The sequence below is a fragment of the Solanum verrucosum genome, unplaced genomic scaffold (genome assembly GCF_900185275.1).
Source record: "Solanum verrucosum unplaced genomic scaffold, falcon-dt-bn FXZP01000064.1, whole genome shotgun sequence".
Classification (NCBI taxonomy): Eukaryota; Viridiplantae; Streptophyta; class Magnoliopsida; order Solanales; family Solanaceae; genus Solanum; species Solanum verrucosum.
The window spans coordinates 1,335,098-1,352,814 of record NW_026020144.1 but is presented as its reverse complement, the minus strand read 5'-3'; the positions used below and the strand labels follow the sequence as shown (position 1 = coordinate 1,352,814).

At 34.8% G+C, this 17,717-nt stretch overlaps 1 protein-coding gene across 2 annotated transcripts; it reads left to right on the top strand.

The window, feature by feature from the left end:
* Nucleotides 1–1,279: 1,279 nt before the first annotated feature.
* Nucleotides 1,280–13,261, top strand: LOC125827641 (5'-3' exoribonuclease 3). Of its 2 annotated transcripts, none has more exons than XM_049506948.1 (23): nt 1,280–1,617; nt 2,795–2,897; nt 3,301–3,377; nt 3,459–3,650; nt 3,782–3,901; nt 4,014–4,076; nt 4,363–4,512; nt 4,615–4,779; nt 5,774–5,851; nt 5,962–6,048; nt 6,654–7,022; nt 7,267–7,362; nt 8,269–8,364; nt 8,828–8,898; nt 9,285–9,413; nt 9,485–9,561; nt 9,737–9,777; nt 9,894–9,968; nt 10,048–10,205; nt 10,921–11,025; nt 11,134–11,209; nt 12,333–12,412; nt 12,517–13,261. In XM_049506948.1, exons 1-23 carry the CDS (start codon nt 1,414–1,416, stop codon nt 13,229–13,231), a joined length of 3,327 nt encoding a protein of 1,108 aa, XP_049362905.1. In that variant the 5' UTR covers nt 1,280–1,413; the 3' UTR covers nt 13,232–13,261. The 2 variants fall into 2 exon arrangements, with proteins under 2 accessions (XP_049362905.1, XP_049362906.1); XM_049506949.1 differs by having other exon boundaries at nt 1,465–1,617; nt 2,795–2,863.
* Nucleotides 13,262–17,717: the final 4,456 nt, after the last annotated feature.

The following is a 17,717-nucleotide window of genomic DNA, read 5'->3' as shown; positions in this document are numbered from 1 at the left end:
CCACTTCCTCATACATAACACCAATCCAGATCAATCGGACCCCGAAACAAGTATCAGACACCGAGAGAGAAAACAACAACAAAAAAGAAAAAAACTATTACAATCGGACTTAAGATTGGCTAAAGGTTTATAGTTTGAATTGGGCTAGAAATTAAAGTAGTTTCTCAATAACCCCATTTGAAGAGACGTTGACGATGGTGGAACAAACCAATAAATATGAAGCCCAATAACAATCCAAATTGTTGATTGCCCTTCATGAGCCCAATATTATATTGAAAGCCTATATTTGAAGAGGATGAAGCAAAGATTTAATTGATCAATAATGTGCTTACAATTTTGTATTCCGATCATATCATCTCTTTATGAATATTTCAAGATTTTATGAGATATCATAAATGCATTTTACTTTTTATTTAAGCATGAAATGGGTTTTAAGATAGAATAACCTATAAAAAAATCTAACTAAAATTGAATTTGTCTTATAACATCTCATAAATTTTCGATGGATACATTTATGATTATCCTATCTGTGTCTACCTTACAAACCGCGTACTCTAACGCCACAACAAATTGAGTCGAAAAAAAAGGGTGAATCATGCTTGTCTCAACATGACATTTAATAGATAATAAATTGTTAAGATTAATCTGTATAAGTATGACGACTCTTCTACACACTCATAACTTAATATAACCATAACTCGACAAGTATTTATATTGTAATAATAAATACGTACTTGATTATTAAAATGTTGAGTCTTCTACACACTCATAACTAGAATATAATAACCTCTTAACAATTGATAGCTATATTTAACTTTAGTAAGTATGATTAAAGTACAGAAACAACCCTATCTAATATGTATTCTCTAAATCTCATCGAGCGTTGGAAATAAACCGAGAATAGGATTCCTCACTAGTTTAGGATTTGTTATTTATGGTATTTACTTATTTATGTTTTAAGTAGAATTTAATAATTAAGTAGGTTACTAGTCCGAATTTACTTGGTTGTTAATATTCTAAATATGGTTGCGTTATTACATATTTTCAACGTACAAAATTATCAAAGTTATTGAATAAAGCCCCCTACCTCTTCGGATGATTTTATTTCCTTCGATAAGGGTATTATCGTCCTAATAATTCCCTCTTAACACTTGTACTTATATTGTACAAAAATAACCCTACGTATTCTCTCAATCTCATCGAAATAAGGTTATTATTGTCCTAAAATAGATCTCTCCTGAATCGGAGCCCCGTCATCCTTACTCAAATAGGGTAAATACATCTCTCCTAGGGTTAGGGTTTAGTTTCAGTTTCTAAATTGCTTCTCTTTTTCTTCAATTCTCAATTTTCAGTTTCATTGAATTGAGGGCTTGATAAAAGTGGAATTGAAGGGGATTTGAGAATCCCATAACAATGGGAGTTCCGGCATTTTACCGATGGTTAGCTGAGAAGTATCCGATGGTTGTGGTGGATGTGGTAGAAGAAGAGGCCGTTGTTATCGAAGATGTAAGAATTCCGGTCGATACGAGCAAACCTAATCCCAACAACATCGAGTATGATAACTTGTATCTGGATATGAATGGTATCATTCATCCATGTTTTCATCCCGAAGATAGAGTACGTACTTTTTACTCTTGCCTTTTATTTATTTGTACCCTAAATGTCGTTTCTTTTTATCTGAATTGTGGAGCTAGTTAATGGTTTGCCGATCCCAACTGAATTGAGTGTGATCTTTTGAATTTATATACAATTGAGTAGAATGTGGGTTTGTTAGAGATTAAATTTTATGTATAAGCCAAGAATTTTGCTAGGTTTAAGGAACAAGAAGGGAATTTTAAGATTTTAAAAAACTTTGAGATGAGCAAAATGTCTGCTAATTGTATGTGTGATGTTTAAAAGAAGCTGCTTATGTATATATATCTTGTGCGTGGTGGAAATTTGCATGATTGCAGTAGGTTGAGTCCACAGTAAAATAGTTGTGCTGTGAAAAACAAGATTAATATAGTGGAACAAGCTTATTTGGATTGAGCCATAGATTGATTATTTGGCTACGAAGGAATATTTTTGTTTCGCTTTAAGACATGCTTATGTATTGATGATATTTTCAGTCTAGAAGATTATATGTTGATTAAAAATGAAAGACGTAGACTTCTTGCATGCTGCTACTCTACTATCCATTTTTTCATCATGTTTCTCATTTATTTTATAGCAAGAAAGTAAATAGAAAAACTTGTAGTAAGAGGATGTATCAGGTTTGGACTTTTTGAAGAAACAAATGGTGTCCAAAATTAAAGCTCTTAAAGAAACAAGTGGTGTCCAAAATTAAAGCTCTCAAAGAAACAAATGGTATCATAAAAAAAAAGTTTGGGCAAGTCTATCTTAGTTTTCCATGTGAGTTTTTTAGGGAGACCGTATCTATTTCAACAATAGCTTTTAGACGTACAGAAATTAATCGAATTTTTTGTTATTGTACATGACGGTTTTTATTTTGTTTGAACTTAGTCTATATGGATAATTTTAGATTTCTATACTGCCTGCATAATCAATTGGTTTGGTTCCCTTTTGGGATGTTTTATCTGAACAACATTAACTTGACCTAATTTCCACCTGTCTTTCCCTGCTGTAATAAATGGGAAAATATAAAAAGAGGTGGGAAAGTTCTCTTTTGATGGCCAATTTTAAATCATATCGGATACTATTTGAGGATTCTGGACTTTAGTTTAGCTCTGTGTGTCTGTATGTTATTTCCATCTCTTCTGCATTGTCTTTTAACAAACTACACTTTTTTATGCAGCCCTCTCCTACAACATTTGAAGAGGTCTTTGAGTGCATGTTTGATTACATAGACAGGCTTTTCTCTATGGTGCGTCCTCGAAAGCTGCTATATATGGCTATTGGTGGGTAATAAGGTCGAATTGTATTTATGATAGTATGGATGCTGTATTTTGGATAAAAGTGAATTACATAGCAGGAAGTTGGATGACGGAAAAGAAATATCTTCTCAAAAGTTTGTAAATAGGGAATAAAACAAAAATGGTATTGTAAAAGGGATCTAAAATGCGTGTTAATTAACTCTTTTATACCGATTTCCGACTTCTTAGATCATATCCCCCATATACAGATTAAGATAGTTTCTCATAGTTTGACGTGCCTATACATACTTGCCAGTGCACACATTTCCTTCTCTAATATTTTGATCTCCTATTGAATAATTTGCCTATACAGTTAATCTATGTATTTTACATAGTTATAAGTTGATTGAAGATTTTAGTTCTAATTATTGACTGATATCTGTGGTAGATGGTGTTGCACCAAGGGCAAAAATGAATCAGCAGAGATCTAGACGTTTTAGATCAGCAAAAGATGCTGCAGATGCGGTATTGCACTTTTAAATTTCTGTAGGAATTTATTTTCAACATCAAAGTGTTTAGGGTTTTATCTCATAGAATCACTTTTAGGCAGCTGAGGAGGAAAAGCTGCGGGAGGAATTCGAGAGAGAGGGTAGGAAGCTCCCCCCAAAGCAAGAGTCACAAGTTTTTGATTCAAATGTCATCACTCCCGGAACTCAGTTCATGGCCACATTGTCAATTGCTCTTCAGTACTATGTTCATCTTAGACTAAACCATGATTCGGGATGGAAAAACGTCAAGGTATCTTTTGATGTGAATCCGTTTCTGTTTATATTTTTCATTGTTTGTTTTCTTTGGATACTCTTTCTTGTTTTTCCCTGTTAACGATGTTGAATTATTACCGTACTTATTATTTCAACTACTGTTTGAAGGTTATACTTTCTGATGCAAATGTTCCTGGTGAAGGGGAGCATAAAATTATGTCCTATCTTCGACTCCAAAGAAATCTTCCTGGTTATGACCCAAATACACGCCATTGTCTCTATGGTTTGGTATGTCTTAATCTTTTAAACATTACTTGCAATTTGCACTCATAACTTCTTTCTGATTTCTTGTAGTTTGTGTTAGATAACTTATATATCTGATTCTGGTTCCACATGACAGGATGCAGATCTAATCATGTTGGCTTTGGCTACTCACGAAGTTCACTTCTCCATACTCAGAGAGGTTTTACGCTCAACTTAATTGTGTTCTCTAGTTACACATATCAACAGTTTAGTTAGAAATGATTTTGAATAGGACACTGGAGTTTATTTATGTTCACAAGGAACCCATTCTGAGTTTGGATAGAGAAGTTTCTCCTTCTTTTCCCTTATTTTTCTTAAGTTCTTGATGTTGGTTGTGGTTCATCTTCACCATAACGTTTCGTCATATTTTGAATCTCTTTTTAGAAGTCTTGTGGTTTATCTTTTACTTCACATCTCATTTGACGTATTCTGCGTCTATGTGTCAGGTTGTATTTACGCCAGGTCAGCAGGATAAGTGTTTCCTTTGTGGTCAAATGGGTCACTTAGCTGCAGATTGTGAAGGAAAGGCGAAACGAAAAGCAGGAGAATTCGATGAGAAAGGCAATGCTGAGGTTGTGGCGAAAAAACCTTACCAGGTACATTTGAGTTGAAGATGTTCTTGATAAAAGAAATATAATATATGTTATTGACAAGTAATATCTGTGATTTTCTTTACTAATCTTGTGCATCTGTTGCAGTTCCTCAACATATGGACTTTGCGGGAGTATTTGGAATTTGATATGAGAATCCCAAATCCTCCTTTTGAGATTGATTTCGAGCGGATCATCGACGACTTCATATTTATTTGTTTCTTTGTTGGAAATGATTTTCTCCCACATATGCCTACTCTTGAGATTCGCGAGGTTTGTTCTTTCTGGAATTGATTTCGCTTGTTTTCTATATCTTATAGCTGTGGCTTTGTCCCCTTATTGTACTTCTGACTAGCTAAATAAAGTAGAATACAACCAGTCATGACTCATGCTCAGATGACTTTGTCATCTTTATGCGATCATTGTTTATCTAACCTGAAGAAATTGTCACACTTTATATTTTACACCTGACACTAAAAAAGAATTGTATCCTATGGTGTTGTCTATCCCTTTTGTTGAGCCAATGATTTGTTACTTTTTTATCTAACCTTAGGGATTTGGATTCAATGATTTTGAGGGCTAGCTTTGAGGGCAAGCTCAACTAGTTATCTTTCATGAAGTAAGAGTGACTACATTTTGGGGTAACATGGTGACAGGAAACCTTTATTCCAGCTCTAAATAGCTTACTTTGTAAAAGAGACACTTGACTGGGTCTTGCTCAATGCTTTTTATGAAATAGGAATAGATGGCATGAACTGTTATTTATAACATGTGTGGGTAACTGATTTGTAAGAAAGGAGCCTGTGTGAACTTTATCACTTAGATGAAAAGCTAGCTGATGAGAACTTACGTATTAAATAGTGCTACATGCCTCTAGGAGAGGAAAAACATGTTGTTTGCTTTGGCAATCCCCTTGCCTATGGAAAGGGGGTATGAGTGAGAGAGAACATAAGAACTGATGGGTAAGAAAGAAATAGAGCAAGTAAAGAGTGAACTGGAGGTTTTAACTAGCCAGCTTGGAAAAGTCTTTTCTCCCATGGCTGGCGACTGAGTGAACACCTTCCTTTCTATGTTTTCCTCTTTCAGCTATAAAACACGAACTTATAAATTTTCTTGATATTTTGTTTTGGAGAATCTGTTACCGGCATCCAGTAATGAAGTCTTTGTCTTATAAGAATCCTTACAATTGTCTGTTAGTTTCTTATTTTGAGAAGGTTGTACTATGACTTCTTCATATATGTAATTTTGATTATATTTTCCTGTTCAGGGTGCAATAAACTTGTTACTGGCTGTCTATAAGAAGGAGTTTAGATCCATGGAAGGTTATTTAACTGATGGTAGCCAGGTATTTGGTTGTTTTCCATAAGCTGATAGATCTAAATATTTTCTGTTTTCCAAGTAATTTTTAGAACTTTTACTTATATCAATGAATTGATTCATTTACTACTTTTCCAGCCAAATCTTAGCAGAGTAGAACATTTCATTCAGGCCGTGGGATCATATGAAGATAAGATATTTCAGAAAAGAGCGCGGTTACATCAGGTCTGCTCTTGTCTGACCAATTCCTTGCATTTTCTTTTGGAAGTTAACAAAAGGAACCTTTCGGTATTGCTTTCTATGTAGTTACAGATCTTTGTCTTTTGATTGTAAACTTGAGTAGTATCTTAACATGTAAAACTTTTCTTGCTGCTCTGTCCTGTCTTCATCCATCAGTTGAAATTGATAAAGAGAACAAAGCAAAAAAATTGGGAAGGGACTGGAATTGTTTGGTGATTCTTGATGTGTGAAAAACCTTAATTGCAGTGGTAGTGGCACTAATTTAACTTCAAAATTTTTGTGGTAAATTTAGTGATGATTTTTGTATGTTTGACTTTTGCTACTACTTTCAACACAGTTACCATTGTTCGAAGTGTTATTCTGCAATTAAACTCTTCTATTCTATTCTAATGCAAAATCTTCTTTGAGATGATGCTTTCGATATTTTTTTGTTGTCAAGCTCTTTAAAGTGTCCTTTCTTGAATCTAGGACTCTGTCCTTTTGATTGCTTGCTAGTTACATTATATATTATAATAGGTACTTTTGAGTATGGGCCTTCTATTGCATGTAAGTGGGCCTACATTTCACTTTTATGTTTTTTTTTTTTCCAGAGACAATCTGAGAGAATTAAGCGTGAAAAGGCCCAGTTAAAAAGAGGAGATGACTCTGCTCCTCGAGCCGAACCTGAATCTTTGGTTCCAGTTGCTCGGTTCAGTGGTTCTCGGCTTGCTTCAGGTCCTTCTCCTTCTCCCTATCAACAAGGGGGAACTGCAAGACGTCCCCAACAAGGAGGAACTGCAAGACGTCCCCAACTTCAGCATGGCACATCAAGTCTTTCCGTCCTTGACTTTCCGAATGAATACTATGAGCCTGTTGATGATACAAGATCTATTTTTCGCACCAAAAAAGCTGCACGTATGAGTTCTGGTGCCACGATAGGAGCTGCAATTGTTGAAGCTGAGGATAGCCTTGAAACTGAAGTATGTTTTCCTCCTTAGTTAGGGGCATTTATATGTAATTCTTAATTCAGTCATTCCATAGGACTAAGCAGTGTCTGATGTACTTAGCTTTGTTTAGGTCTCTTATAGGAGTGGTGTTTAGGTTTCTTATAGGAGTGGATAGTGTTATCTTCCCTTCGCCCTTTATTTTCTGCATGTATTACTTTCATTCCCTTTAAGCAATTTTGAATACCATCTAACACAATTTTTTGGTTTGTGACATCAGGTGTTAGAAAACAAAGAAGAACTGAAAACAAAGCTAAACAAGTTGATCCGTGAGAAGAATGATGTTTTTAATTCAGAGAATCTCGAGGAAGACAAGGTGCGTAAACAACATATTCCTATAAGCTTTTACAGACTCTTAAGGTCAGGTTGCTAGCGGAAGGGCTTGATGTGATCTGAGAGATCAGGAAAAGAAATTTTGAGTTGATAATTTATAACATCTGAGGTGTAACTGAAAATTCATTTTGCTGTTCTTATCTGGAATGGTCAAGTAAACCTACATCAAACTAACATAGCATGGGAGGGATTGCAGAGATCCATGTGTTAAAGCTTTCTGGTCATGTTTTACAAGTCCATTAATGAAATTTTCGGTCAAGCCTATATCGCTTGTCTAATTCTTAACTACAATATACAACTCAGATAGTGATGCATGTGTCAGCATGATGTGCTTTCAAGTTTGTCTGGAAGTTGATTTACAGAAAAAGCCTTAAGAGTCATTTAAGTGTATAAAATGGTTTAAATGGCTGTGTTGGTGAATTAATTTGATAAATGCAAAATTTACTAGCTATACATATTTACATAGAATAGACTACATGATTGTAACCGCTTCTCTTATGTTAATTTTAAAATAACTGTTGTGAAATACTCCGAGAATGTGATGATTATCAAGAGTACATTCAAATAGATGTGTTCCACCCGAAGTACCTGAGATTGTGATCATGGAATGCTCGGGAGGCATTTTAACGGTTATTAAAATATAAGCCCATGCCGTATCATGTATTCGCTGCATCTTCTTGATGCCTTTTATTGAATCTAGTTTATCAGGAAAAAAAACCAGTGCTAATCAACAACTTAGTAAGGCTGGTGTGTTTTTTTCGATCTAACATCTTTGGCAACTTATAATTCTTAACATTTTTAAAAACTGTAAGTATAAGTCAATTTATGCAATTTTTGTTGTTGCTGTTTGCATATTTATGCTGGATTGCGATCTGATTTGTCTCTACAGATCAAACTGGGAGTGCCAGGATGGAAAGAAAGGTATTATGAGGAAAAATTTTCTGCAAAGACACCTGAGGAGATGGAAGAAGTACGAAAGGATATTGTAAGTTATCTAAACTTGAGTAGCATCACTATTTATGATGGATAAACTTTTAGGTGGTAGGGATTTTACAATTGGCATCTTGGATTAGATAATTTGTCGCATCTAAGTTAAAACATGGTTCATCTGTAGTTCAAAATACTTTTAGCTTTCGGAATACACAATTCTTTTGAGCTATTTTTCCATGTGAGAGGTGCACTCTGGTGGCTTTTATAGTAATGGATAGGTCTATAATAGATCAATGCCTGGGAGGTTTTCTAGATGCCCCAATGTTACATTCAGACTCATCAATGATAGCCGGACCTAAATCAACTGCGCTTCAGCTGTTGAGGCTAAAATCCAGATGGATTATTTTCTCGATGAATTTTATCAGTCTTAGGCAATTGTGCAAGGTTAAGTTTTCCGTATGCATCTGCATCCATATGAAGGTGATTTCAGTCTCATATTTGGTTTTTTATCTTAATAGGTCTTGAAATACACAGAAGGGTTGTGCTGGGTTATGCACTATTATTATGAAGGTGTTTGTTCCTGGCAGTGGTAAGTTCTCCCTTTGTGATACTGGAGTTTTTTCGTGCATGCATGTGGATCTATGATATGACATGAATGATGTGCTAAATAACACGACTGTGCTTAGGTCTTTGCCTTATTATGTCAAGTTTTGTCCACATTTGTGCTCACACACATCAATTCTTTTTTTTTTTTTTTAAAAAATTTGATAGTTTTATCGTTTACTTAACATGCTATCTTTTATGCTTCATATTTCCATTGAGAATGTTTTTTCTTATTCTTCTTTTCCTTAAAAAACTGGAACATTCATTGTGCTAGAAACAAAAAATTGATCTGGAGATTTAATAAGATCAAACGTCTTGTGCAAAACAATGGTTGTGTTTTTGGTTTCATTGCTTCAAGTTTCTCCTCTGCAGGTTTTATCCGTATCATTATGCTCCTTTTGCTTCTGACCTCAAGGATCTTGGGGAGTTGAATATTACCTTTGAACTAGGTTCTCCATTCAAACCATTCAATCAGCTGCTGGGAGTTTTTCCTGCTGCCAGGTTTATACCTCACTTCGGTATTTTTCATACTAGATGTCTTGCTAGAGGGTGCTGACTAGGTTTATATGCAGTTCACATGCTCTTCCTGAACAGTATAGGCAATTGATGACAGACCCAAACTCTCCCATTAGCGACTTCTATCCTTCTGGTATGACATGTTGTTTCTCATTTTGACAAGTAACTTATTGTAGATCTGTTAAATTACTTTATAATACAGGATAACTTGTATGCCATCTGCCAGTATTGTATCTTGCTTAGAGTTCTTTCCCACTAAATGAATATCTCAGACCTTAAAATATATCATGCCTTAATGTTGTTGACAGATTTTGAGGTGGACATGAATGGGAAGCGCTTTTCATGGCAGGTACTTGTTAAATTAATATTTTTAAGAACAATATTCTCATATCTTTGTACCGGCATCTGTTACCTTTATAAAAAATAAATAATTGTCTTTCTGCTGACTTCTTTCTTAATGTGAAGGGCATTGCCAAACTACCTTTCATTGATGAAGCCCGGCTACTTGCAGAGGTTGCAAAAGTTGAACATACCTTGACGGTATAATGGCGTCACTTCTGAATTGAGTTGAACTATCTTAGAGGGTATCCATTTTACTAATTTAGTCATTTTCTTGCAGGAGGAAGAAGCACGAAGAAATTGTGTGATGAATGATATGCTTTTTGTGTCATTATCTCACCCTTTGTCTCCATACATTTTTTCTCTTGATGATCGCTGTAAGCAGCTTACAGACAACGAACGTGTTGAAGTGAAGGAGCGCTTGGACCCAAAAGCAAGGTTTGTTTTGCTATATGACCTATGTGACTCCCGGACCCCTTTAATTGTGTTTTGAAGTCTTAATCTTCTGTCTGAGTTGGGTCCTCTTTTCCTCTTTCTGCACGATTCTTCTGTTTTTAGTCTCTTTTTTTTTGGCATACTAAATCTGTATCACTGTTGTCTATTGTGATAAAACCTAGTTTGAATCTCAATCATCAAAATCCTGGGTGGACTCTTCTATTTTTTTTTTCCTAATGGTGCATGCAATGCTGGAATGAATGTCTACATATCCCTTTGCTTAGGAGATCCTTGTCCTCTAATTTTTAGCCTTAGTCGTCTTCTCTGTCTGAGCTAGGTTCTGGGTTTTCCTTTTTCTACACGATTCTTCAGCTTTATGTCTTTTTTCTGCATATTAAATCTGCACACTATTGGTCTATTGTGATAAAAAACTAGCTTGAGTCTCAATCGTCAAAGTTCTAGGAGCACTCTTCTGATTTTTTTCTAGCGCGGTACATGCAGTGGTGGGATGATGAATGGGCTTTATATCTCTTTGTGTGGGAGATCTTTGTCCTCCAATTTTAGCCTTAGTTGTCTCTATCTGAGCTTGGTCTTTGTGTTTCCTTTTTCTACATGATTTTTCGGTTTTTTAGATGTCTATTGTGATGAAAACCTAGCTATCTCAATCACCAAAGTCCTAGGTGGACTCTTCTGACTTTTTTCCTAATGGTACTTGCAGTGGTGGCATGAATGGTTACATATCCCTTTGCATGGGAGATCCTTGTCCTCCAATTTTTAGAGCTCCTATGGATGGGTTGGAAGATATTATGGACAATCAAGTCATGTAAGAAACCTAGCTTTTCACTGCAGCATCTGTGTACCAATTGATGGTACTGACAAATGATAATATTTGTACAATTTCTGATCAGCTTTGTGGCTCTTGCATTTTCAGATGTGCAATATACAAACTCCCTGATTTCCATAAGCACATCACACGGCCACCTAAAGGGGTTATTTTCCCAAAGAAGGTAATTTTATCTGAGAGATCCACGCTTTGTCCCTTCATTTTGGGGGGGGGGGGGTGCAGGTAAGGTGGAAGACCATACCATGTTCTTGACTAGAAGGATATCCTAAGATTTTCTTTGTGAATGCTTCCTCTGTCCTAGATATTTTTTCTCCTTATTAACTTTTTCAATAACCAAACCAGGTATTGGTCAAACCACTTTTCTGATATATTACATAATCTCCTGAAAATGGCTTTGACTAAAACCTATTTTGATCGTTGAAAACTCAATTCTCGAATAAATATGGGTGGAAGCAGTTCGTGAGAGTAATTGCTGAAGCAAACTTTTATAATTGGCTGGTAGCCAAAGATGCATATTGTTTTATTTTTAAAAATTAAATTTATTCATTATACAACTGTGATTAAATAAACCTAATAAGCTAGCTTGCCCGAGTCCTTTTAGAAGTTAAATCAAGCTTTGAGTAAACAAAATAGCTTTGGAGGTAGGTACTCCACAATTTCCCCTTCCCAGCATTGCTCCTTCCTTTCCTTTGCTATTGAGGTTCCTTCAAAACCATTGCCTCAAAGAGCCCTGCCTCCCACAAATTATCGCCTCTTCTTTCCACTTTCACATGTTAAGAGAGAAGGGTCTTGTAGGTTCATTGATCAAGGTTTGACAGAACTTTGGAACTTCCGAAAATTGAAGATACATATCATTAATTGACATGTATTCTCTGCTGGACTTCAGACCTCAACCTGATTCTGAGATTTACTTATTCCTATATTTGAAATTTGTTAGAATTTTGGACTTTGAAGCTGAGACCCCTACTGGGCTATAGAGATGTAGTTCTTGGAGGGCTGATGCTCGCTTAAAAAGGAGAGAGGAGGGGTTTAAGTACCTTATATCTTTTTTTATATATACTTGACCTGTATATAACAAAAAAAAACCTGCACAGTTAGTTAAAAAACCTGTTCTTTATGTATGCTATTGTTTAAAATTTTATACACTAGTTGTATACAATCAAAACCCAACTGTTTTCATGTGCCTATTATTTAGCCAGTTGAATGAGGTAAAAATCGTCTCACGAGCATATACGTTGTCAGTTTCTTTTTCGTTTCCTCACTAATGCTGCATCATTACTATGCAGATGGTGACATTCAGTGATATAAAACCTGATCCAGTGTTGTGGCATGAGGATTCTGGGAGGAAACCTTGGGAAAATGGAAGGTTCGTTGTGATATGTTGATTGGATGAAGATGTCTAATGATGCCATGTTGTTAGTATGTCTATATTGCCCATTAAATTTCATGTAGCTGTGTACTTCATTTCAGGAACCACCACCCTGGCGGAAACTCTGGTCGTCACCTTGGAGAGGCAGCACACAGGCTGGTTTCTAATAGTTTGCAGATTAGGAGTGGCCGTGGGGATAATTTACATGCTCAACCAGTACCATATCCTTCTGGTCCTTTTCCTTCCTCTCAAGGATACAACGGTCAGGGACATGTTCGCCCTAATTTTGATTATTCTGCTCGAGACGACACAGCTGCGCCTTATCAGTATGATCAGAGTTACCACCCTGCTTATATCCCCACTGCTGTTGATCCATATAGTAGGGCTCCTCCTCTGTATGAGACGGGTGGCCAACCTGCCCCTCCTAGCAGGGATTATCATAGACATGGACATCATGCCGCTGTGACGCAGCAAAATGTTGGATATAGTTATTCTTCTCATGCCAATCGTCCGCAGCATGTTAGCCAATCGCCAGTACCACCAATTGATCATTTTCACCAGCAGAGTAGATACAGTAGTTACCCCAATTATCATGAACCTTATGAGCCAGGAAGCTATAACCCACCTTATGAGCCAGGAAGCTATCACCCACCTTATGAGCCAGGAAGCCATAACCCACAGGATGGTGGATGGGCCCCGCAAGTAAACCAAAATGCTGCTTGGGGTTATGGCAATCCCCGTCCCTCCAGCAATCACTTCTCGGCTTTAGGAAGAGGAAACGATAGAGGACCACCATCTTCAGGCTATCGCCGTTAGAGGTATCATCATTTTTGCAAGTGATGGGGTGTTGTTTCAGACTTCATACAGAAAAAAAGAATAGAAGAGCAGGTAGAGAACAAACAGATATTGCTGGCCGATATGTAAGTTCAGGCGACTTTTACAGTAATGTTGTACAATATAGGTATCTTGCACAGCGTTTTACCCGCATTCTTTCTCTTCCTTTCGCTATTATGATATAGTTGAGCTTCTTATATTTGATTGAAAGATGTTGGATGAATAAGATTATGCAGTTTTCTCATAAGCTATGAGCTTTGTTTGTAACATCATTTTTGCTTATTGAGAAAAACTTTTAGCGTATGAATTCTCTCCTGTACATTTCTTCATGATGCCTATTCGGTTCTTGGTAGATTTTGATGATGTAAATTTGTAGAATTGTAGTAAGAATTAACTTTATTATAATTATTCACAATGTCTGTCCTATTACATTTTTAAATTCCATCCTCCTTGGTTAGTATGGGATGGGAGTAGCTTCTATGGTGTAAGTGAGTTAGAGGAGCGCAAATGCTCCGGTGGGTAGGTGTGAGAGGTCTGATAGGTTTGAGGAGAGGTATAGGTAAGACGGAGGAAGAATAGTAGAAAGATGATTAGACACGACATGATACATCTGTGCAACTCATTGCGCACATGACCCTAGATATATGAGAGGTGTTTGGCCATATGTACAAAAGCTCCTCTTTATGGGAGGTGTTGGGCTTTAGATACCTTGATGTGATTTAATGGATTATTATGCTTCTATTCACGAAGAGTGGAATGTATTTGTTTCAACATAAAGGGATATGCCCATTAGCAAGTGAAGTCTTCCCTTATCGTATGGGCCATTAGATCTCTCAACAAAAGATATAACTTATAAGGTTCTAGCTATGATAATAGAGAAAATTTTTAGTTTACTCGTGCCCCAAACAGCACGAGTCTAGATTAGTCGGGTCAGTAGGATTCAGACATCGGAGGGTTAGATGGAAAAAACATGAAGAGGTCTACGATGTCTGGTTTCGATCGAACTTGTATCGTTATGATTCAAATTGTAACTCTTGGAAGCAAAAGTACCACTTTGATTTAATTTTACTTGTATTTTAATTTAAGCGTATGTAAATCTTATCCTTACTTCAGAGAGGTAGAATAATTGCTGAGATAACATCCAAACATGTTACCTCTCGATGAAAAAGACTTTCATTGATAAACATTTCTAGCTAGGTATGTACAACCTTATCCCATTTCTATTTGTCTATAAGGAAGCAAAGTTTGAAAAAAAAGAAAACAATAAGAAAAGGCCAACAAGGATGAGTCATGTGAAGAGGTTTCATTAAATAATTGAAGTACAGTCAAAGGATATAGAAATGAATGTACTACTACTATTTTGAATTTCTGTGTTTTATAATGCACTCCTCCGGTTCACTTTTACATGTCCACTATTTCAAAATAAATTCACTTTTACTTATCACTTTTAACATATCAAGAAAAGACTATATTCTCCGAAAATTTTTTCAAGACCTAAACATCAATTAATAAGTGTAGCGTGGTAACATAATCATGTCAATTATTGTTTTCTTAATGAATGTGACAAGTAAAAGTGAATGAAACCAGATATACTTAAGGGGTGTCGACCGACAGTACCCCTTCATCACGATTCTACTTCTTCATATTTTAACACTTATTTGTTAAAATTCTGATTCCGTCACTGATGAATTAGTAATATTTTTGTTTGAGAGTGTTGTGGACCTATGTACCCACGCGTGTGCATTGTAATCACACCTTATATTGGTCGGATGGTTGGGATATTTGGAGGGTCCTTTTATCCTTTTATATATATGTATATATATATCCATCCTTCAACAAACTTCAACGTGTTGTAGGCCTACTCAACTTTATTACTTTGGACTTCAAACTCAACAATTTGACTTACTAAAATATTAAGACTCTCACAAGTGGTATCTATACTACAATATTGCTTTTCCATAAAAATAATAATATGAAATGAAATATATGTATTTCTTTGACTTATATATTCGTGGTTATACCAGAATAAAAGGTTTCACACTAACTCTCGTTCGGTGGCGTGGTGGAAGGACCACTAGGAAAATGACATTGGTTATAAGTATCGTATTACTACTAGTGGTCCAGATGTTAAGTGGGGGCGAGGGGTTGCAAAATTCGATTTTTGTTTTAACAAGTCCTTCCCACTTTTCTTCTCTATAGTTTGTGCTCTCCCAACACAAGAAAAGAGCTTGCAAAATACAATATAAATTTCGAACTCAATAAATAAAATTATTGAGAAGGGTAGGATATAATTCCAAACTCGAACCAATAATAGTCAAACTAATCTTGAATTCATTTCTCACTTTTAATAAAATAGCAAAAATGGATAGTTGACACATAAGTGGGAAATAAATGAACCTCTCATAAATTTCTTTTCATATAAAAAATGGATGAATTGGTTGAAGATATTAGTCTTCATTTTGTCATAAATTATAATAAGTCATTAGGTAGAATGTCTACATTCCCACAGCTGTGGAGACACTTGCCTTTATCTTCCTCTAAGCATCTCATGGAAAATTAATATTCCTTCTTTACTTAATATACTTTATGCCATAATGAAAAAAATAATATTCACTAAATAGTACTCTTTCGGTCTTTTTAAGTGTTGCTTTAACTTATTTCATGCTCATTACAAAAAATAATAAATAAAAAATATAGTTTATTAAGTTACTCTTATTTATAAGACGTTTCTTCATAATTGAGCACTATTAAAAAGAAATAGTTTTGTATCCTTTTTATCTTGAATTCCTAAAACTATAATTATTTTGTGATAATTTTTTATGCTAAAACAACACATATTTTATGACGGCAAGAATACTGATTAATAAGTTATATAAAAAGGTTCAAGATCTTATCCATCTATCATATATCATATGAACCAGTTATCTAATAAAGATACAATCCAATGATCCATATACGTCATTCTTTCATCATTATTGTCAATTCTATATGTATATATATACTATATTTTATATGCAAAAATAGTTAAACTAGTTATCCATGACTCATACTATATTTTGTCTTAAAAATTATTTATAATAATTTATCTAAAATATAGTAAAAAAATTGTATTTCTTTTTCCGCATAGGGTCCATTCAAGGGAAGCCCTCTTTATCAAGAAATTATTCATATCAGGGTTTGAACTTGAAACCTCTAGTTAAGGGAGGAGCAATCTCATTCGCTGCACCATATTTGTTGATGATAAAGCAAAAAAATCTTGAATCCGTCTCTATCGTTCAAATTAAATCCATTGTTTACGATTTTTAAAAATTATTATCATATATAGATTAACTAAACTCTATAATCCTATCTTATTGTCGGTATAATAATTTAAATTTAATGAACATTAGTCAAAAGTTAGTATAAAGGGAAGCACGACAGGCAAGGTTTTCTAGATGTCACCCAGCATCAAGCAAATCTTTAATTAATTATTTTACTAATAATTTAAAGATAAATGAAGTATTAAAATATACTCTTCATTTTAAGAACATAATAATAATTTATTAATGAAACACTTTATAATCCACCATGCAGTCATTGGTGACGCATTATCAACTTTGACATTTTATACACAACCAATAATTTTAATTATTAAATTTCGTAATGCATCTAATTAAATATTTCCCCTATAAGTTTTATTCTGGGCTATGAGTATTTTTTATTTGAAAAAAAAAAGTGAGATTCGATCGAATTTATAAAAAGACATATGGTATTAGTTAATGTACAAATTGTCTATTTTACAATAGTTTAAAAACTTCTATAATAGACTTCGATCCACTTATATAAAGTAGATAAATGGGGGTGGATTGGGTTGAACAAATAATTGTTACGTCTCAATTCTAAGCTAGTCCTCATTATCTTTCTATATTTTCTCCGCTCATTATCATTAGAATTTTCAAGTATGGGCTTAAACGAAACAGTTTTGATAGTACACGAAGGATAGGAGTGATCCAATAGTCGAAAAAGAATTTAAAAGTACCTTCTTCTACATGATACGTTGTACTTGGCTCTACATAATTATATAACTAACCCGCCTAGAATAGAGCAGTTCAGATCCATTTGTGAAATTATACTGGATTCAGATTTATTTGTGAAATAACACTGAATTAGATGTGTTATCATATTAAATATTAGCTTCCACATGAATCCTAATATCGCGGTTCAACTTTGTAATATTTTTTAGTTTATTATTATACGCCATAACTGCTCCTACTTAATCTTTATAAAAGCGTTTTAAGTAATAATTTTGGTGTTTTAATATATATGGTGCTTGGTAGATACACTTTAATTTTTTTTATTTTAAAAAATGCAGTTTCTAATAAAGAGTGAACTTACACATCGATCTTCATTTACTCAGTCATATAATTCGGCGATCTTTGTATTTTATAATTTACTAAATACTTTGGCTAAATCCAATTGTGCATTTATA